Here is a 23,746-nt window from a genome sequence, read left to right on the forward strand (position 1 = left end):
TGAAAGGAAATAACATTTCTTGCCATTTCTGGCGAATAATAACATTTATTCAAATCTAATGTAAACCCACTATTTAGCACTAAGGAATAAACTCCTATCTTGGTGATAAGTGAAGCTTTCTTGTTTCCCTTGATCAAGTTTATCTTTCCCTGATCCACATTCTCACTTCTTCTTAGTCCCTGCAAATCACAACATATGTGAATACCACAACCTGTATCAAGGACCCAAGACTTAGAATGAGGTGAGTTATTAGACAATATAGTTTATATACCTGCATGGTTGGGTTTTACTTTCCCATCCTTCAAATCTTGCTGGTACTTTGGGCAGTTTCGCTTCCAGTGCGACTTTTCATGGCAATAGAAGCATTCATCCTTATTAGGGTTAGCAGAAGGAGTGACAAAACCTTTCTTGGTTTTGCTTGAAGAGGAGCCTTCAAGGGTCTTACCCTTGGTACCCTTAGAAGGGTTCTTTCTCTTCTTCCCTTTTCCATGCCCGATTGCCAAGACATTGGTCGCAGTTGGAGTAGGAGTAGGAGTAGTAACAACTGACTTACCCTTTAGACCACTTTCGGTGGTCCTCAAGAGACCTTGAAGTTTGCTGAGGGTGACTTCTTCCTTGTTCATGTGATATGTCATGCGGAATTGATCTTAACACGATGGTAAGGAGTGCAAAATGATGTCTATTGCTAACTCCTCAAGGAAGTTCACATTTAGCTTCACTAAACGGTCCACATACCTTTACATTTTATGCATGTGGCCCGTGATGGGTTCACCATCCTTCATTCGGGTTGTTATCATGGAGGAGATTATTTCATATCGCTCTTGACGAGCACTCTGATGGTAGCAGTCCATCAAGTCCTGGTGCATCTCAAAAGGATAACAGTCCTCATAGGACTTTTGGAGCTCGGCTGTCATGGTGGCCATCATGATGCATGCCACTTTTGTAGCATCTCTTTTATCTACCTCATATTCAGCAAGCTCTTCAGGAGTAGTAGTTGGCTCGAGTACCTTCAAATCCTTGTCAAGAACATATTCTTTGTTCTCATACCGAGTGACCATCCTGATGTTTCTGATCCAATCAGTAAATTTGGATCCATCAAAGATGACTCTCCCACAAAGATTCATGAGAGAGAAGGAACTAGTAGGGTTTGAGCCAGAAGCATTGTTATTGGAAGACATCTGAAAAGAAGAGGGAATAGATTAGAGTAGATTTAGAGATAGTCCTTAATAAAACACCCAAATGTAGTTTTAAGGCTAGGACCTAACACAATATTTTATAACTTAGAAGAGGGATGACGTAATCTAAGCTATAAGATATTTGAAGGTAGGTGAATGACGATTCACCAATTTCCACCATGAAAAATGAAATATTTAATTAGGTTTTAATTGGTTTAAAAACTCCTAGATTCTTTGAGATTCATTGAACTTTCTTCAATGGCATGTTTCAATATCGAGTGTGCCCTTCAAGTTTTGTGACTGGGATGCCGAGGATCACAAAACAAGGTGTGAAGTAACCATGCAAATTACTTGGTACTCTTAATGTATTACCCCCCAATCGATATGTCGGTTAACCACACACGCTCCATCGATACTATGATAAACATTAAGTCACCCTTTACCTACCTTGTTAAGTTTAGGTTAGTGTGCCAGTTAACCACACACGCTCCACTAACGACTTAAACAAAGTGTAAAGTGTAATTTCATGGATTAGCACCTTATTCACATTTTCCTAAAGTAACTAAGATTGGGAATTTAATAAAGTTTAGTTACTTTATTATTATCATTATACTTTTAATGAGAATTTATTAGTCCTTGTCCTACCCGTTCGGCTAACGACCCTCCACCGATCAAGGAAGCGGTGGGTGAGAGTGGACACCCATTAAGTTGCCATTTTATAGGCAACAACCTTATACCCCCCCCCCCTTATAGACCGGCTTCGTGAATGAGACGTACTTGCGGTAAGACGACTTGATCTTATACATACATATACATATATATATATATATATATATATATATATATATATATATATATATATATATATATTATTAACTTATAATATTATAAAGTATAAGGGTTGAATTTTAACTTTTAAAATTCTAAGGGTTGGAACTAAAGTTTTAATCATGACTTTACTTGTTCCAAAACTTGAGGGCAAGTTTTGTAAACTTTAAAAACTCTTTATTTCTTATAACTTATGAATTTAATTGAGTATTAAAAATGAAGAATCTTCATTTTTATAACACTTGTGTTCTTTTAATGGTTCTTATTAAAGTGTGACCTTTAGATTTCCATAACTTGAGGACAAGTTATGGACTCCATTAAAACACATAATGATCAAGAATTAATCCTAAATAATTCAGCAAATAATTCCTATCATCTTCTAAATTCATAAGAACATAAACATGATCATCAAAGTTTCAAGGATTATATGAACATATACAAAGCATGAAATTTTGATATAAGCTATTGCAAATGGATTAGAACAACCTTTACACCAACTAAAACAACTTTTAAAACACCAAAATAGTTTAGGGTAATGTTTCTAATCCATTTCCAGCAGTAAAAGTCGAAAATTTGCATTCTGAGGCTTCTACTCGTCGAGTGCACGAACCTACTCGACGTGTAGGATGAATTTAGTCATGGACTCGACGAGTCCCCCCATGGACTCGACGAGTTCATCATGCAGACAGCAAGAAAATCAACTTTTTCCATTATTTTTGCATCAAGTATCAAACAAACAAGCCTAGGCTCTGATACCACTGATGGGTTTTCAGCATTCTAACACTCCTATGGTGTACATGCAACCCTAAAAATCTTGGATCTATGTTTGACTAAGATACATGCAAATAATTATTTTTCCAAGGTTCTTATCCTATATAGCATGGCATGGGGAACTTGAATCAAATAAAGCTAGTAGAATCACTTACCTTGTAGTTGTAGTTGATTGCTTGGAGTTTTAAAGCCTAGCACCAATAGTGTGAATGCCTCAAATGGAAATCACAAATCACCACAAACTTGGAACTTTGAGAGAATAGTAATCTTCTTTCTTGTAATCGGCCCTCTTACGTTACTCACCACAACTAGTGTGATTTTAAGAACCAAAGTATCATTTATATAGTATGGTGGATTATAGTTACATCCATGTAAACCCTAATACCCATGTCTTTTCATTTCCATGAGATCCATGGGTTAAAGCTCCATGTAAACTTTTGATCCATGTAAACCCTAATGCCCACACTATATAAATATAAGAGCCCATATTTACATCCATGTAAACCCTAATGCCCACACTATATAAATATAAGAGCCCATATTTAATTAGTAATACTTTTGATCTCTAAATTAATTCTAGATTAATTATAGATCAATACTAATTAAATAGTATGATTTTATATTAATATATTAGAACTTATAATATATTAATAAATCATAACTTATACTATTCTCAAAAGATTATCCATAAATTGTTCGGGAGAAGTGCAACCCAAATGGACCATGTCGGGTCGAGTCAAGTACATACCAAATATAGTTATGGACTTATACACTATATCCAACAGGGTATTCCAACCCGATGGTTGACTGGACCCATAGTATGTTGTTTATGATTACATGTGTATTATTGTGGGTTTGGGTATTTTGGGGGTAACTCACTACGCTTTGTGCTTACAGTTTTAGTTTCATGTTTCAGGTGCTTCAGATGACTTGGCAAGGCGAAGGCGTGATCGTACACATCCATGTGTTTTCGACTTATGGTTTCTGGGATACTCTAATACTAAACTATTTTGAAAACATTTTTGTAATAACTAATGGGTTTTGAATTGTTTAAAAAGTTTTAAATTTGCTTGGATTTTACGAGTTTTACATTCGTGTTGGGTCATTTTTTGCCATCTCTAATATAATTAATTAGTCAAAATTGATCTATCTCATAAATCAGATAAATCATATATATATATATATATATATATATATATATATATATATTACATATATCACGGTTCTAGTATAATTAGTTAGTCAAAACCGATCTATCTCATAAATGATCAATCTCTCAATCATAATTAATTTATCAAACGTGATCCATGTCTCAATCGTAATCAATCTATCAATTAAATTAGATCACCACCCCTGTTTCATTGCATCCACATATATGTAATAATATACCATCTTGTGGTATCTGTATATTTCTATAACATCACAACAATCATTATAACATAACTCATACCATCTCGTGTTATGTGTATATTTCTATAACATCATGATGATCATCACAACACAACTCATACCATCATGTGGTATGAATATATTGTGACATCCTCAATTTCACGGCCAGAAAAGACAGATTTTATTTATGCTTTTTAAAATTTATTCAGAGTATCCTTTGATTAAAATAGTTGTGGAATTTATTCCCAAAACAAAATATGATAAAATAAATTTTATCAAATCATTTCTTTAAGAAATGTATTTTCATTTTATAACAAAACTCAGGATGTCATGTTCTGATAAAAGACCAAAAGCATAAACATTACAAATAGACCATACAACAATTATATACAACTATAGGTCTATAATCCAAAACATATTCACAAATTGTCCAACTTATGCTCTCGCACCATTACCCGTAATACAAGAAACTGAGTAGGTCAGGCTTTGGAGCCTGGTGAGCATATAGGGGTTTCAACCCACAGTAATACAATTATTATATTCAATCATCAAACAATCAATCCAATTACCCACCCCCATTATCTCCATTTATTTCTTAAAGATTTACCCGATTATCCTTCTCCAATTCATTCATAAGGATTGACCTATGGAATTGGCACAAAGTTTAGTGCTGCCAAGGTTCTTAGATTACCTATGGTGAACATGTAGGAATCTAGTAAACACTCAGTTCTAAAATACGTAATGAACACCTAGTTCAGAAATACATAATGAACACAGAATCCAAAATTTCTTTAGGGATACGATCTCCTAATGAACACAGAGTCCAAAAGCGCCTAGTGAACACAATCACCTAATGAACACAGAGTACAAAAGCACCTGGTGAACCCATTCACCTAATGAACAAAGACTACAAAAGCACCTGGTGAACACAATCACCTAATGAACACAGAGTACAAAAGCTCCTAGTAAACATAATCACCTAATGAACACAGAGTACAAAAGCTCCTAGTGAACATAATCGCCTAATGAACACAGAGTACATAGGCACCTACAGGCTACGAGCCTATTAATGTTCCAATCGACTATTTAGAATAATCTGTGATCGTTGTCTCGGATGACTAAATCATCTTAAACATCGAAACCTAGCATCATTTTATTTCATCATACACCAACTATTTCATCTACCCATGTTCTACCCAATATATTTGTAGATATTAAATACATATATTGTTTAAATCATTTAAAACCTATACAAAACATTCATTCAACACCCATCTCAAATAAACAAACAATATATTAACACATAGCACGTATTTTATAACCAATACTTCATATTCAACACCCATCTCGAATAACCAAACAATTTATTAACACATAGCATGTATTATATAGCCAATACTTCATATCTATGTGTTAGAAGAAAGTAACTACACACTCACCTGATAAGATGATTATCGGACAGCACTACAGCTCTCCAAGTAGTAATTATTCGGTGAAACTGGGATATCTTCACACACTAGGCTTCTCGCGGGCAAAGTTTCGGTCTTCGGGGTGATACTGGGGCTTCAGGAGTGCTTCCAGATGGCTTAGAGAGGGTATAGAGAGTGAGAGAGTAAGAAAGTAGCAACCAAAACCTGCTACCCCTTCGATTCTATTTATATGGCTGATTTTTCGATTTTCACATCGTGAACCATCAGTTCACATCGTGACCTTCAACGTCATCAAGTGTGTAGTCGCAAGTTGGGTTTGCCAGGCTCCAGAAGATGTCATCACTGTGTTCACGTCGTTAACCCTTTGTTCACGTCGTGAACCCTAACTCAGGGTTGGGGTTCATGCCCCGAACTTCAGAAATTCATATATTTCACATACGAGCTCCGTTTTTAGTGTTCTTTATATGCACGCGTAGGTGAGATTATCTCTACAACTCTTTTTTAGACTTCGTCGGCTAATTTTGAGTTTATTTTTATTATATTATTTGTAGTAGGTCGGGACAGGAAAACTCCGTTAGAAATTCATAACTTCTTCATCCGACGTCCGTTTTTGACTGTCTTTTTACCGTTGCACTACTATAGATGAGATATTCGATTTTCGTTTAGATTATTTCGACTAGAAACCACTCGATCTCATATTCTCACTTTGGGTTGCATACTACTAAGTTGAAACTTATAAAAATCGTAACTTTCTCATACGAAGTCAGATTTGGACGTTCTTTTTATGCACGCTTTCGGTTTAACGTATTCTACAACTTTCGTTTAGATCACTAAGGCCAAATATCGCTCTATCGTAAATTCACTATTTACGTCGTGCTGTGTCGTGTCGGTTCTGTCGTGAAACTTCTACAGGTCATAACTTCTTCGTTATAACTCGGATTTCGACATTCTTTATATATCTGGAATCCTTGTAACATATACTACACCTTAGTTAACATTACTCCTACTAGGTAATCTTCCATCAAAGGTCATTTTGACGCTCATTGTCTCTAAATTGACTAGCCCAGATCTACATGCGTTACATATATCCTTATAACACCACATTGAAATTCAATCATTTACATAACATAATAACTCACATATTGTGCTACACAGATATCAATAACAACAGACGTTAGAATAGTCTTACTCACCTGATTAGTTGGCAGACATTCCAAATTTGGTTCCCGACTTACGTTGCCTTCCATCTCATCATAAAGGTTTACTTATGGTTTACAACCCTCACCGTCCCAATTAACTGTCTCACCTTAAGGTTTACTTAGGAATCGTACCAGCAGGTCCGTAATAGCACCATATCTCGAACACCCGTAACATATACTCAGGTTTACAAATCCTAAAAACTATCACATATCATAATTACACAATAACAGGGTAAGAGATACCTCAACGAATCTTATAGTCGTTCTCGTGTCTCTTGTACAACGATATATCTCATCCGTTATAGCCTCGCAAGAACAATTCTCGAGCAACATCTCTGATCCTGCATGCAAAAACTCTCTCATAAAACACTCATTTATAGCTTGGGATACACCACGTTGTGGTCATATATACATCACGTCGTGGTGATCAACTAGATCCCGCTTTTGCCACGTATCACCACCTTTTGCCACGTGTTCCTCTCTGGTTGACATGTGTCTCGTTGAATCACCACTTACCATATCGTGGTTATCATACCACCATGTCGTGGTGATCATAAAGTTAACCGTTGACTTAACTTATGTTGACCTTCTCAGAATAGCAACGTACTTTCATCACAACTTCAAAAATCCATAACTTTCTCATACTAACTCTGTTGTAACAAAATTTATATCCACAGACTCGTCATCACATGCACTATAATATTCCTCAACTATATTTTGCTAAATAGCAATACAGAATTATAAGCAATTGCATGCTCATTTACATACATGACTTATCACAATTTACACCCCTCAATTACGAAAACAGGTATTACATATCTACCTCATTTGAGATTCACAAAACAAATATATAACAAAGACTGTTCAACACAACGACCATGTGATGAACTCAAACATAATTTCTCTATATCTGAATAACAAAAAAACTCAGATAATTCCATATCTGCAATTTCAAACTAAAGTTGAAGAACTACCACCACCATCTGATAAATTCAAATATAATTTTTTTTAGATTTGAAGAATAAATTATTCCATTTTTCCGTATTTTCAAACATAAACTCAAGAGCAACCAAAAAATGTAAATCAACAACAACAATAAAATTTGTAACAATAATATATAATGACGTATCCATTGGATGTTTCACTGCTAGGCACCCCAACAGAGCAAGGCAAATTCTGTTGTGAAAATCTTGTTGCATATCCGGTCTGGCTAACCGACAAAACGGCATGACTTTGCAACCCCGTCTCGCTGGTAGAATAAGGAAGTGTGGGTCAAATTGTATGGAACTAACGTTAGATAAAGGATCGTCTCGTTCCATTAACGGAGATTATGTCCCTACCAAATCGGTACAACAACATATTTCCTGTATCCACATGGACCAATAAGGAATGAAGGGATGTTATAGGGAATAATCCGGTGGTCCCAAACCCACATGCCTCTAGAAGGGTACATACACTAAACCTTACCTATATAAGAAAAAAGGCATATTTTCTCAGGTACGTTCTAAATCCCACTCAAACTATCACCTAATTTCACCAACCACCGTTACTGACTTATCATCAAAGTGCCTCCCCTAGGATATCCTCCTAGGGCATGATTAAAATTTTCATCTGTCGAGTGTGACTGTAGATATCGAAGGATTTCACAGTACTTGGAAGCTAAGGGATCGACGTCACATCATTTGGCGCCATCCGTTGTGTGCAGAAACGAAAAAAAGCTACACGATCACCTCCACCAGGCGATGGCGATAGAAGAAATATGAGAAGGAAGTAGAGATGCCCAAATTTTGATTCACCAAATGAAATCACTAGAACCAAAAACACCACTGACCTCTTTACTAATATCGAACCAAATAATCACTCAGGCCACATTTACAGATCCATTGAGCAGATTATAGATGCCCGGACTTACCCACATCCTAATACGACCATTATTCCCACCAGTAATAAGGCTACAAACACCACTGAGCAATCCAAACCAAGCCGATGTTACAAACACATCTAGCAGTATAGCAGCCGGGGTAACATCTACTCCGTTCCAACATCATGCTCATATGTCGCCATTGATGACACCAATGCCACTGCCGTTCATTCTACAAAACTAGATGTTCATATTGGAAGTCAGTACATCTCAGACAGCACCAATGGCACTCTCAACGGTAATGCCCATAGTCTTCCCTAATGTCAATACAAATCCCTATATACCTTTGCAAAACCCTTTATATCCTTACACCACTCACCATGCTTTCACCCACACACCACTTTATCAATGTTATTTTGCCCACAAAAAAGTGGGTCATAGCATAATCTCTCCATTCACATCAGATATATTGAATTACAAAGTTCCAAACACCTCCAAGCTCCCAATGCTAAAAACATATAATGGAACGACGGATCCAAAAAATCACATCGACACTTATGAGTGGATGATGACATCATTGAAATTGGAAGAGAGGTTTTGGTGCATATATTTCCCCACAACATTAGATGGGAACGCCAGAATATGGTTCAAAACATTGGCCCCAAGAAGCATAAGCAACTTTCCACAACGAAAATATGTCTTCTTAACAAACTTCATGCAATTGAGGAAGTACCATGGGGATACACACGCAATCATTGGATGTAAGAAAAAGGAGGGAGAGTCAGTGAAGCATTATTTTGATCGATTCACCAAAGTGACTCTCGCCACACCAAGATGGGACGAAGGTATGGTCACTGGCGTATTCACATGGGGATTATTGCTAAGTGAATTATCGGAAAAAATTCTAGGGAAGACACATTAGACATGGCATGAGCTCAAAGAGTGATTAAAGAAATACCTACAACGAGAAACAGAAACGGTGTACCAACAAGCATACATCAAAGCAATAGTTGGTGCCAAATCCCACCACACCAATCAACATGACAGTTACCATGCCAGACATATTTGTAATAGTCTTAGCTAGTCTTTCTAGTTGGCTAGATCTTCAAGGTGGTACCAACCATACCGCAGAGACGACAGAAAACCATGACAGACAAATGTATATGTAGTAACAGATAGGCAACACGAGAAAAAGGCTAAGGGAAAACCCAGATTCTATGAGTATCACTGCAGTACAACGCATGACATAGAGGATTGCACTCCCTCCGGCAGGAAATGAAGGATAAGAAACTAAAAGGAAATATGATCGAGATAGCACGAAGCCTGCAAACCCAATGAGATGAAAAAAGGGTACCACATAGACAAACAAAAGAAAATACGGAAAGGACTGAGAAAGTATGTAATAGGAAATATTAGCTATCTGCACACATCGATAGAGTTACTCATGAGCAAAAGATGTAGATGCCCTAGCAAAGAGCATGATGAATCTCATATTCTCCATAGATGATCCTAGGCCATCAAACTGGAATGGAACCGATCCGATGACAATTCAAGCATATATTTATAACATTGTGATCCGCAGAGTGTAGATAGATACAAGAAGCTTCAAAGACATAATTTACAAACATTGCTTCAAACACCTTCCCATGGAATGGAGAGAAAGTATCCAAACCTCAGTTGGCCGACTAACCGGATTTACGGGTCACAACCTCTGGCTGTTAGAAACGATATGCATGTTGCTCTCTAAGGAGCCACGATAACACACAAAAAAAGACAGTGTTAGTAGTATATTACCATATTTGTAAATCACAAGAACAACTGGATTTGTAAAAGCACAAGAACTAATTACCAAACTAGTAGAACCCTAGTCTTCTCGAAACAAAATCTAGAAATTGAAACTGATACGGAATGTCCTATTCTTCTAATATACAAACCATTTCCAAATTTACAAGAAAATGAATTTATTCAAGATTAAGAACATGAAAATCATTCAAACCTTAACCAAACTAGAACTTCTCTCTCTCTCTCTCTCTATATATATATATATATATATATATATGTATGTATACACACACACACACACATATATATATATATGGTCAGTTTGGTTCTGGATCTAAAATGACAATGAAGGGCAGTTCGAGCTCTGAAAATGAACATATAAGTAGCTCCGGCAACAAATAGATGGTATGAGCCTTTCGGTAGTGTTGAAAACCCTTCATCGGAGTCGTTGATCATAGCAATGACTTCAATCATAGTAATATTTCGTCACAACAACCCGTAGTGTGCCGCCATCTTAGGATATGGAAAGTCAAAGTTAGAGTTCATTCAAATCACCAAACCCTAGTGTCACCATTATCTTTTAGGCCTAAATACCCACAAACGTAGCCGCCGAATGGAGCTAGAGTTTCATATCCAGAAAGACTATGTCAGGGTTTTTCAAACCCTAAATTACATTGATGACAGTCTCTAGTGGTTGGGAAAGGATAATGGCAGTATATCGAACTTCGGAGGACAACGGTCTCTATCGAAAATTAGTTGCTTCGGCAGCTATTCAAAGCTTCTAAAAGAATATAGAGAAAGTGATGGAGTCAGTGTGTTAAAGGTGGGTTGGGTGGGTTAGTAGGAGTAGGGGTGAAGCTTTTTTTTGTTTTTGTTTCTTTAAATTAAAAAATCACTAAAGTAATTAGAAAATAGAAAAAAATTAATAGTAAAAGAAATTTAGTTATTTTAAGCTATTTCAAGTTTTAAAAGAACCAAAACCACGATAAAAATCTTATTTTAAACTAATGGTACTAATTCAAAACTTTATAGATCAAAATAACTTTTGTCAAGCCACATGGACCCTTTTTGCAATTTTGTCTAAACTAGTAGGTGATTAGGTGGTAAAACATAGGTCACTTTTTCTTTGTTATTTATTTGTTATATGTTGTATGGATATTGTTTGATTTGTTAAATGATGTCAATAACTTTTTGAATCCATTTATAAACCTCATATCTAACCCAAATTAGCCTATTTATACAAATGAAACAAATACAGTAAAATATTTTGATATCATATTTTGTTTCAAAAATCGATAGATAAGAATTGGTTTATACTTCTTTTATAGGAGAAGTGAATTTAGGAACATAGTAACTTTATTATTTATTCGCACAACATTTTATAACTAAAAAAAGGGCAAAACAGACTTTTTGATTACCCCCCCCCCCCTCGATACATGTACACCAAATATGCTCCACCTACAGGCGTTAATAAGCTTAATAAAATAATCCACATGATAGTGTCGGTATAGGTAAATAAGAAAAAGAAATATAGAAAAAAAGAGCAGAGCGACGACAGTTCCTAACTGGAATATAACATCGGTGGACAATAGGTGGTTGCAATCAAGCAATCCGGCTGAAAAGCTAAAACCGGGAAGATACATGTGGTTATGCTCATATATTTGTCAAAGATTATGAACAGAAGCATATGTACCTTCGAATCTGAAATTAGTAAATCACCTTGAAGTTGTCTATTTGTTGAGGATATCTCATCTGAAATGACGTAGATAAACCCTAAAAAATCACAAATCGACATATTCATTAGCACCATGCTAATTTTCTATTCTTGTCGATGTTGTGTGTGTAACATCCCGAGATTTTGCAGGTATTTCTGAATCCTCTCTTCTATCATTATTTTTTCACTTGTAGTCCTTGAGGTTGGAAGTGTAGAGCCAAGATAAGTCTAAGGTCCAAGGTTGCAACCTTAGATCAGAAATGAGTACGCTGAGCGTACATAAGAGTACGCTATGCATATTAAGGTACACCTTAGTACTGTGAGCATACTTATGTCAGGAGAAAACCCTAATATTTAGGGTTGGGGGCTATATAAACAACCTTATGAGCTCATAACCCTCCGTTACCTCAGCCTCTACTGTTTAGAGTTGTTTTCCCCAAACCCTAATCATTTCCTTGAGTGTGTGAGCTTATAGTGTGTATTTTGAGTAGTTTTAGAAGAAGGTGTTGCATCAAGGAGTTGGAGAAGGAGAACAAGCTAATAGATCTGAAGTTGTTTGGTGCCCTAGAAGCTCCAGAAGGTAAAGAGCTTCAAAATGTATGCATGTATGTTATAGATCTTGCCATTTTAGCTTTAAGAAACCCTTTCTTGCCACAAAAGTCCTAAGTTGATGCATGATATGATTTGGACGAGATGAGCTATCCTTTCAGGCCCTTGAGGAAGTCCTAAGTGATAAAAATGATGTCCCAATAGCTAAATGTGTCTCATGCATGGAGTAGGAAGGTCTTAATGGATTAATACCATGTGTTAAGAGCTTTTTGGACGTCCAAAGTCTTAAAGTTTGCGACTTTATGGTTCAAAGACACATTTGGTCAATAGATTTGGAATTTAGGCTTAAGTTCTTAAGCCATTAAGAACTTATTAAGGTTTTAGCAAAAGCCTACGTATGCCCTGCGTAAATCCTATACGCCCAGCGTACTGAGTCAACCACCCCGATGGTGGTCAACGTCAGGAAGAGTACGCCCAGCGTACCAGAGGAGTACGTCCTCTGTTGGGCCTTTGTCAAATTGGTATTCGGGATTGGTCCACCTTTGGACTAGTTAGACTTGGGCCTTGATGAGCTTTCTGAATAATGGTGTTTTGGGCCAGTTTTGAATATGGATATTAGAATAAGTCCCATATAGGGAGTTGGACCTAATTTGGTAAATTGGGCCAATAATGGGCCATACATATGTGGACATGTGGATCATGGATTGACATTGGGCCTTGGCCCAAATTAGGGGAAGAGGCAAAATGGTCTATGAATAGTTGTAGGACTCTTGGTCAAGATTGATATTCCCATTTATTGACTTAATATTTATTATTTGAATAGTTCGGGATTTGCAGTGATACGGAAATTGGAGGCTTTCCGTTCATTTCAGCATTTCTTGCGAGGTGAGTTATCTTCACTATATCAACTATGTCTAAGGCACCAATGTCGGCTCTTATCGGATTTGGATCCGGTTTTTATTTCATGATATACTTATTTATTTACATCATGGTAATTAGGATGGTGATATGCTATGTTAGTGACCAGTTAGGTATGTATCCTAGTAATAGGATGTTGTTATGATTAGTGAGCGGTTAGATCGGTTTGACTGTTATATATGTTAGCATATGATATGCATGATATGTATGTGCATATGTTTGTTGATTGGGGTTTGGGTTGAGCCGGTCCTGCTTTGTGTTGAAGGCCAACATATCCAGGGCGGTCCAGATAAACTGAAGGTCCTATGAAGGGGTTCAGTTAGGCCGAAGGCCTAGCGATCGGTCCGAATAGGCTGTAGGCCCTGCGGGGCGGTCCAAACGTACCCAAGGCTCGGAGAGCGGTCCAGATAGGCTAAAGGCCTACGAGGCGGTCCAGTCATGGTGAAGGCTCATTATGCATGTTGTTTGCTTATATGTTTATATGATATTGTTATATCTGTATGCGTTGGTATTTTGGGGGTAACTCACTAAGCCTTCGAGCTTATATTTATCGATTATTGTTTTAGGTACTTCGGATGATCGCGGGAAGGTGAATGCATGACCGTACACTTCCTCAATTTATCATTATGATTTCTGGGAACTCTGATATGATACTATTTTGAAAACGAATTGTAATAACTTAATGATTTTTAAATGTTTTAAAAAGTTCAAATTTGGCATGATCTTTATGGATGTTACAGTGTGAGAGGAAAGACAGAGGGATGGTGTATTGGTTCTTTGATGGATTTCGGGGAGAAATCAGAAGCGAGCACAATAGGGTATGATCATTTCCCTAAAACGATCGTTCTCTCCAAATCTAGGGGAATTCCAATATGAGAGGGGTTTAGAGGAACAGCGGTATGTAGACGGGTTTAGTATGTGAGATGGAAGTGTCAGTCGATTTAGAAGGTGGTAGAAGAGGTTGATTGGAAGCAAGAAGATGGTGGATGAGCAGGGAAAGACATTGTTGGGGATGAATTGCGTGTACAGCGCCGATTGCGATCGAAAAACAAATTGAAACATAGCAACATACTATAGTCGGTGGATGACTCAACCCTATGGAGCAAAACAGAGGAACTAGAGATAATGACTTGAAAGCGTAATGAATTTTCGACTTTGTTCACATTTAGCCACTAAACTTTTTTTCATTATCTATTTGCCACCGAACTATCTTTGCACGTTTGGTCCTAACTTATTTTTTTAACTCGGAAGGTCCCTACTATTTGTTTTTGTTACGCGCTTGGTCCCTATCTTACCTAAAAAGACTATTATGCCCTTGATTTTTTTTAATTTATTTAAATAAACACACCCCTAATCCCACCCCCTCACCTTACCTCACCTACTCCATCATTTTTTCTTCTTTAAATAATAGTCTTTTTAGATAAGACAGGGACCAAACGCGTAACAAAAATAAACAGTAGGGACCAAACGCGTAACGAAAACAAACCATAGGGACCTTCCGAGTTAAAAAAATAAGTTAGGGACGAAGCACGCAAATTACCCCAAACCGTAGGGATCATTCGTGTAATTTACTCTTGAAACTGATTACATTTTACTCTTATGACCGGTAACAACCGATCATATGGGTATAATGTGAACAATTTCATTAGTTCAGTAGTAAATAGATAATAAAAAAAGTTTAGTGACTAAATATGAAAAAAGTTGAAAGTTCGCTTCCCTCTCAGAGAACTTCAATGACTAAATATGAACAAACTTTCATCTTGTATTATTGTTTAGCAAATTATGGATTTTTGTTAAATTTTAACAACATTTGTTGATGAAAAAATCTATGAAATAAAAAAAACAAAACCCCGAAAAAGGTATAAAAAATGAAAATGAAACCAATATATATATATATATATATATATATATATATATATATATATATATATATATATATATATATATATATATATATATATATATATATGTGTTATAAAATCATACAATATTATATCTATAAAAATTATCCTAATATTATATGTATGAATTTTGTGTTATAAAATTATGCAACATATAAATTGACATAAATTAAACCATATACGTTGTTTATAAAACAATACATACATACATACATTGATATATTATATATGTTGTTATACTCCATGTACTGTACTGACATAAATCATATTAGTATATTTACTATTAAAAAGAATATTGAAAATAAAAGTCAAGTTATATAGAATTTAGGGATTTTTAATTTACCTGGACAATTGATTTATATTTGAGATTGTATTTTCTTAGAAAGTTTGAATAATTATTGAAATTTATGATTATTTAATTAGATATATAAAGTTAAGTAAAACCGTTAACATGTTTTATAAAATATTGCACCCAAACCACCCCATCCATATTACATTTTCAAAAATATTTTTTGTAGAAAAAGATACCAATATATTCAACAATTAAGGCGGCGCTATTTTTTTTCTTTTAAAAAGGTCACTCATAATTTTAAAAGGATTTAGAAAAATAGTTCATATTTAAATAACTACTTTAAAAAAATAAGTTTCTCACTTTTTTTCTTCAGAATACAACGTAATTTTCCGACAATAAAATACAATTTCTTAATAGCTATGAGTGAGAATAGTTCATTTATTTGTTAAACCAAATTAGATTGTAAATTTTGATTTTTTATTTTGGAAAATACTAAATTATTGGTTTTTTGTTTAGGTTTCGGTTTTTTGTTTTTTTAATATATTTTTTGGAGTTTTATTTTCTTTATTTTATAGATTTCTTTATCAACAAATGTTGTTAGAATTTAACAAAAATAAATAATTTGCTAAAACATAATACAAAACCAAGTTTGTTCACATTAATCATTGAACTTTTTTTAAAGGGAAACGAACTTTCGATTTTGTTCACATTTAGTCACTAAACTTTTTTACATTATGTATTTGTCATGGAACTATTGAAACTGTTCATATTTTACCCTTATGACAGTTTCAATAGTTCGGTGGCAAACAGTTAATGAAAAAAAAAATTAATAATTAAATGTGAACAAAATCGAAAGTCCGTTACCTTTGAAGTTATTATCTCGAAGAACTAAATAATGAAGGAAAAAAATTGTCGATAAACAAAAAAATAATAAAATAAAAAAAAAGTAAAATAAAAAAATAGAGGGAGGAAGCAGGCAATATAGAAACATGTATGGACAAATAGCAGCATTACATGAAAACAGTATGGCAAAAACATGAGAAATCTAAACTACACTGTTCCTAACCATATTATGCTTAATTTTAATATGTATATTAACAGTACTATTAAAGGTGAGTTTATTCTAATGAGCTTCAGGCATATAATGGAGATATAAAAATATATGCCCCCAAGCCAAGATAGTGGGCCCAACCACCACCTCAATCTTGCATGGCTAGACTGGCCATTAATTCGTTTGTATACTTAGCTAAGTAAAAAAGAGCTTTTCTTCATCTACTTAACCACTCAATCAAACCCTACCATACCAAGAAACACACACTAACACTCTCATGGCCAAAGCACTAGCTACTCCTTTTCTCTCTATGTTAATTCTCTCTCTCTTACACTCTTCACATTCCTCCACGAACTCATTCATCTATGGAGGTTGTTCACAGATCAAATACTCACCTGGCTCACCATACGAGTCCAACCTCAACTCACTCCTCACTTCCCTAGTCAACTCAGCCACCTACTCGTCCTACAACAAATACAGCATCTCCGGCTCCACCCAACAAGAGGTAATCAACGGTGTCTACCAATGCAGAGGCGACTTAGCCATGCCGGACTGCGCCACCTGTGTTGCACGTGCAGTGACCCAACTCGGCCCACTCTGTTCTCAAGCTTGCGGTGGTGCTCTGCAGCTAGAAGGGTGTTTCGTCAAGTATGACAACACTAGTTTCATTGGGGTGGAGGATAAGACGGTGGTGATGAAGAAATGTGCGCCGTCGGTTGGGTATGATCCGGAGGTGATGGGGCGGAGGGATGCGGTGTTGGCGAGCTTGGGTTCTTCCAGTGGGTTGTATAGGGTTGGTGGTTCCGCTGATGTAGAAGGGGTGGCTCAGTGTGTCGGGGATTTGAGTAATGGCAAGTGTCAAGATTGTGTGACGGAGGCGATTGGACGGTTGAAAAGTGATTGCGGCGGTGCGGTGTTTGGAGATATGTTTTTGGCCAAGTGTTATGCAAGGTATTCAACGAGTGGAGCTCATGCTTATGCTACTTCTCATCATCATGGTAATTACTTTTACCTTTACCATTTTACCGACGTTGTGTGCACTAGATCATTAGAAAAAGATAATGGCAGTAATTTAGACATTTAGGTGTTTAGCAAAATTAACTGAAAAGATAGTTTTTAACTAAAAAGTCTCATGAATAGTCATGTAGATTATAAATGTAAAATATTATAAACAAGTTAGTTTCGGTTGAGAAACAATTTAGTTTCAAAATAGATTATGAACTTGATTTTGTCAGGTGTGTTTAGTTTGAAACATATAAATCTAAAACAATTAGTTTAAAGTTTGATATATAAAAAACATAGTTTAATATTGGCTTGTTAAAGGATAGTACATTTGAATCGAAATTTGATACTTTTGATGCTTTTCATGCATGTTCATAAATCTACACTTTATCCATGTACTACGTAAACTGATTCATCACAACGATATTTGCCTCATTTTTTATTAGTATTTTGCTTTTCGATAAAAGTTTTACATTTTCAAAAGTTACACGTAAAATGTATATGTACTTTTAGTAAATATTTTGTAAGATATATTTTCAAAACCAATATACTTAAAGAGTTGTGTGATTTGTCAAAGCTAAATCGTAATTGGTAGTTAGTAGCTAGAAACTAAAAGCTAAATCTTTTATTTTTTAATTAAATGAAAAAGTGGATTAGAAAGTAAATTAGTATTTTTAACTTGTTGTCACGTTATTAACATCGAGTCTAAACATATATTCTTTAGAATAATAATCAGTTAAAAATTAGTTTTTACGTATATAATTTACTCTTCTTAGCAGATGGGCATGATGAAGCCGAGAAGACATTTGCAATAATAATTGGATTATTAGCTGGTGTTGCACTCATTATCATATTCTTAACTTTCATGAGAAAAGCTTTCGGCCGAAACGGTAACTTATTTCCATATTCCTTTGTTTGTAAAACAGTATATTTTTTTATTATTACTATAAAACCGTATATAAAAGATCACCAAATATAATACTGTAATATAAAATAAAATAACTTTTTCATATTATATGGTATAATCGATTAAGCAATTAATTAAGGTATTAGTGAGTCTTACATAATCGAATTTTAAAATGTGTCCTAAAAACATATATATTATTAATCATATTTAAAATCGTTTCAAAACAAATGTGCTTCGATTCTATGCAATTAATGTACTTCAATTCCTATGCAATTTACTTGCTTCTATTTAGCATTATACTTTTAGTTAATCTTATTGCAACTTTAGAACATTACATTTTAAAATAAAATATTTGGGCATTAAAAAAACAGAAATGTTTGGTATGATTGAATAACTTTTTTGTACCGACTTAAGAAGACATGCATAAGATGTGGTGGATAATTATAATGACTCTTGTTTAACTAATGACACTGCTAAATCTCTATGGTCGTAGATGTTTGTCTAAAATAATTGCAGGACATTAGACAAAATATTATATTCATTGCACGAAACTTGACCTGGAAAACTTCGATAGAAAATCTCTATTTCCAAAAAATATCAAAATACAATACATTAACAAGATACTAAGAAAATAATCATACATACTTATAAAGCTAACATTTTTCTTGAATCTCATGCATTTGAAACCCCCATTCATTTTTCCTTTCACTACATTCATTTGAAACTCTCATTATTTTTCAATTTCTTTCTAATAATGATTATAAATTGGTTAATAAGGTTAAAAATAACTCTATATAATGATTATATTGTTATCTTTAAAATAAAAAAAATTGTTTGATGTTTTAAATAATTACAATGATAGAAATTGAAATGTTAAGCAAATAAATTTTAAAAAATTAATTAAGAATAACAACAACTATAAATAACATTAAATCATATATTATATTTAATTTTATTCATGAGTAACCCGTGTATAGATATAGTTCAAAAGATTGAGATTATGCAGTTTTAATAGATATATATATTATCATATAATTCAAAATAATCAATATATTATATCAACTTAGTATACAAATTATTATATCAAATTCAACAACAATAATATTGTTATATTAAAAAAACATATATTTGTAAAGATTTCAATATATAATATATATCCATAAAAAGAAAATGCGTTACTAATTTAACCAGTGTGCTTTTGAGCTCCGTTGCACCTTAAGTGTATATACCTTTTTCAAAGCAAACTTTTTTGGTATATACTTTCACTTTTTTTCTCTTTTACACTTTCACTTTTTTATATAAAGTTGTATATAACATATATATTTATCTATTTATAAATTTTATATATAATCTTTTTGTTTTGTTGCAGGTAAATAAATGAAAACTTTATCAAAAGTTAAAAGGGTTGCATGGACGGCTTCCACCACCTCATCGCTTTTCTTGTCTCATTGCTTTTCCTTTTTTCCTTTATGATGTCAACTTACATTCTTATTTTTATTTACTTTAATTCTATGGTAATTATTACTTTGTAATTGAATTTAACGAATACATTTATCATGAAACAGGTTAAATTTGTTTAAGCATGATAATTTACTTATAACGATTTATATGTTATGAATTTGGATCTTATACTTATTCATTATCTATAAAATTACTAACTAGAGCAAGACCAATGTTTCACAGGTCAGGAGTTTTTTTTGCAGGTTTATTTGTATTATTTGTTGTTTTGTAGTAAGTTTTGTTTGGAATTTATATTTCTTTGCATTATAGTGGAAGCTAATACAAAGGATGGGGAAAAGACTTTCTTAATACGATAAATATGAAAACAAAAGATGGTGACGTAAATACGGGTTTGGGAAAAATACCTTCATCATATATATTATAATATATATTGAAATAAATAAAAATAATAATTTGGGAAAAATACAAAAAACCCAACCAATTATATATGAATATGAAAAAAAAACTTATATTATTTTTATGTTAAAAAAAACCCTCTATATTAATAGTTATCATTCGAAAAAAACTAAAATACGAGTTCTTAAGAGAAATTGACATCTAAAAATCTAATGTTTCTTACATTTTTAATTTTTTAATACGACATTGATTTTAAATTGGGATAAAACGATTAGTTAAGAAGAGAAAAATCAACCATATAGATAAAACAATCAAGTGAAAGTAATTCAAATATATGTCGGTTTGACATGTTTTTGCATACAATCAAAGAAATATAAGGTGTATAAATATCATATCATATTTTTAGCTGGTCATTTCTTTTAAAAATTTACGATTTGGTTTTATTTGAAACGTAAATAATAATATAAGGGTTTTTCTGAACATAAAAATAATATAAGAGTTTTTCTGTATATACATGTATAATTGGTTGGGATTTTTTGTACTTTTACCTAATAATTTTAATTATAAGTGAAAACTAAATATTTAGTTTTTTCCAATTCCCTCCAAAATCATTAACCAATATTGTTTTTTTTATATTCAACTAGGCTTGTATTTGCGCGTTGCATATGATTAAAAATTATATATTATATATGAAACTATCCTCCCTAATAAATGAAAATAAATTTGCCACTTGTTAATCTCTCATTAGTTTTGACACTTGTCACTTTATGGTATTTTTGAAATAAATATTATTCACTTGTCAATTTCTGGTTTATTTAAATTTTAAAATTAAAATCATATATATATTTATATATGTAAAGTATTAAATATAATATATATTAAATTAAATTGTAATAAATACATTTTTTTCGTTCTTATTTTAAAGTATTACATTAAAATATATTTACTGCTTACACTTTAATGTTTAATCTTTTTTTTTAGATTAATCCGTGTAATACACGGGTTTTACACCTAGGAAATATATATATAATTTTAATATGAAACTAATTATAACTTGCTCATCACAATGTATATATTTAACAATAATAATATTTTAATCACAAAACTCGAACGGAAAAACATAATCTCATATTCAAAATAATAAAATAACCAACATCAAGAACGCATTTAATAATATGTATGAAGTATTACAGTCAAAATAATATATATATATATATATATATATATATATATATATATATATATATATATATATATATAATATAAATGTTATATGTGAATATCTATTACCGTAAATCCTTTTTTAGGGAATCTTATTTGTGTAAGAAAAATACAATGTAAGGGATTCTACGCTGTACAAATAACCATAAATTTTGTTTCATGTTGTCTTCAAACAATATAAACAAAGTCTATATATTTTGCTTATATAAATTTGTACATTTCACTTGTAGTAATTAATTATTTTAAAGTTAAAGTAATAAGTACACATAACTAATCATATATACACATAAATTACAAAACTCTTGAGTTACAGTGGATAATTAGTTCTAGTTAAAAAGAATTTTGAGTTATAGTGATGGTTTCAAATGAATATGTTGCAATAAAATTAACATTTATTATAATAAATATATATATTGAACACCCCCTCATGTTGTCATATTTTTTTAACTCATATGTTATATTAATATATTCGTTAATAATATAATTCTACTTTTGTAAGTATACAAAATATTGGTAATATGTTTGAATAATTGTATTTAAGTGTAATGGGTTGACATGTTGACCAAAATCAATCTTGATGAATATTAAACAAGTAAAGAAGATGCGGAGTGCACATTTGTTTAAGTTTATTCAAAATTTAAAATATAATGTCATTTAGGGGAGAAGCCCCTGAACAAACGGGGATCCGGGGCAGCGCCCCTCGGAGTAGGGTCCAAGGGGCAAAGAAAATGCATTAGAAATCCGAATTATTGAAAATAAACCATGTTTGTTTACTTTGTTTTGACTCTTATTACAATACTTGTTTTTGCGACACATTATTACTATTGGAGACAGTTTTTTTGGTATATTTCAAACATAGAAAACTGTTTGGTGGCAATTTTTCAACATTGATGGTTAATAACCAATTTTGGTCATCATTTTTTGGTACTCACGAAAATCATAACATCTTATACTCTTCTTCTGTTTTCTTTCATTTCCGAGTCTTGTCCAATTGAGGATTTGGGGAGTACCACCCAAATACTTCGATTTGAAGGTGTGATAATCACGATTCTGATAATTCCAAGTGCTATTTCTTAACCCATATTTCTAACATGAAACTCAATCAAACAATTATATAAGACAATTGAAACTAAGAGCATACATCTTCAAGAAATTATAACAATTAAACTGAAACGTAGGCATTTTCCTTTTGGCTTTAAATATACAACCATAATTTTTTTTCTTTAAATGTAAAAAACATAAACGGAAAAATATATGGATATAAATTGAAAAGAAGAAAATAACACCATATAGATTTTAGTCTTTCAAAACCTTGATTATGATATATACTTCAACATTCAACTTTTTCTTTTTCAAATTAACACTTCAGAAACCTTGTTTATCTATTACTTCTTTATCTTTGTATTTTATCTAAATTTTGTATGTTATATATGTATGGTTATGTTTATGAAAATGATTGATTCTTTAGATAGTAATATAATATGTATAAGTAGGAATACAAAAATTATTAAAATTTATAACTATTGTAATAATTTTCATTAATTTAAGAAATATGAAATGATATAGATTTCTAATCAATATGGTTTGAGATAAAAATTTATCTCTAACCATATGAGTTTCAATGGGCTCCTTTACAGTATAGAATATATTTTGGGTGTTACACTTTTCAAATTTCTTATTTGAATTTTTTATTCTATCAAAGAATTTTTTTTGTAATTATATTAACATGTGTACAAACTTACCATATTTTATTTATTTCATTTCAGCGAAACTCTCTAACCGTTGTTTCAACACTTTATTTTCCATGTCTAAAATAATACTCTGCCGATTTAGAAATGCCACCTCAACAGATACCTCAGAACGTTTTGTCTGCACTCACAAAATATACAACATGACATG

The 23,746-nt window shown here is 33.0% G+C and overlaps 1 protein-coding gene across 2 annotated transcripts; it reads left to right on the forward strand.

Annotated features, from left to right (window-relative positions):
* Positions 1-17,078: 17,078 nt before the first annotated feature.
* LOC145070702 (plasmodesmata-located protein 7-like) lies at positions 17,079-20,369 on the forward strand. Of its 2 annotated transcripts, none has more exons than XM_079017660.1 (3): positions 17,079-17,858; positions 18,639-18,752; positions 20,139-20,369. In XM_079017660.1, the coding sequence occupies exons 1-3, from the start codon at positions 17,138-17,140 to the stop codon at positions 20,144-20,146; spliced, it is 843 nt and encodes a 280-aa protein (XP_078873786.1). In that variant the 5' UTR covers positions 17,079-17,137; the 3' UTR covers positions 20,147-20,369. The 2 variants fall into 2 exon arrangements, with proteins under 2 accessions (XP_078873786.1, XP_078873787.1); XM_079017661.1 differs by having other exon boundaries at positions 17,081-17,858; positions 18,642-18,752.
* Positions 20,370-23,746: the final 3,377 nt, after the last annotated feature.

Source organism: Lactuca serriola, chromosome 8 (assembly GCF_051521515.1).
Source record: "Lactuca serriola cultivar US96UC23 chromosome 8, Lser_US96UC23_V15, whole genome shotgun sequence".
Classification (NCBI taxonomy): domain Eukaryota; kingdom Viridiplantae; phylum Streptophyta; class Magnoliopsida; order Asterales; family Asteraceae; genus Lactuca; species Lactuca serriola.

Excerpts from the sequence above, each read along its gene's own strand:
- LOC145070702 (XM_079017660.1), top strand. The coding sequence starts at position 17,138 with ATGGCCAAAGCACTAGCTACTCCTTTTCTCTCTATGTTAATTCTCTCT. Across the intron at positions 17,859-18,638 it reads TGCTACTTCTCATCATCATG|CAGATGGGCATGATGAAGCC; the intron begins GTAATTACTTTT and ends TACTCTTCTTAG.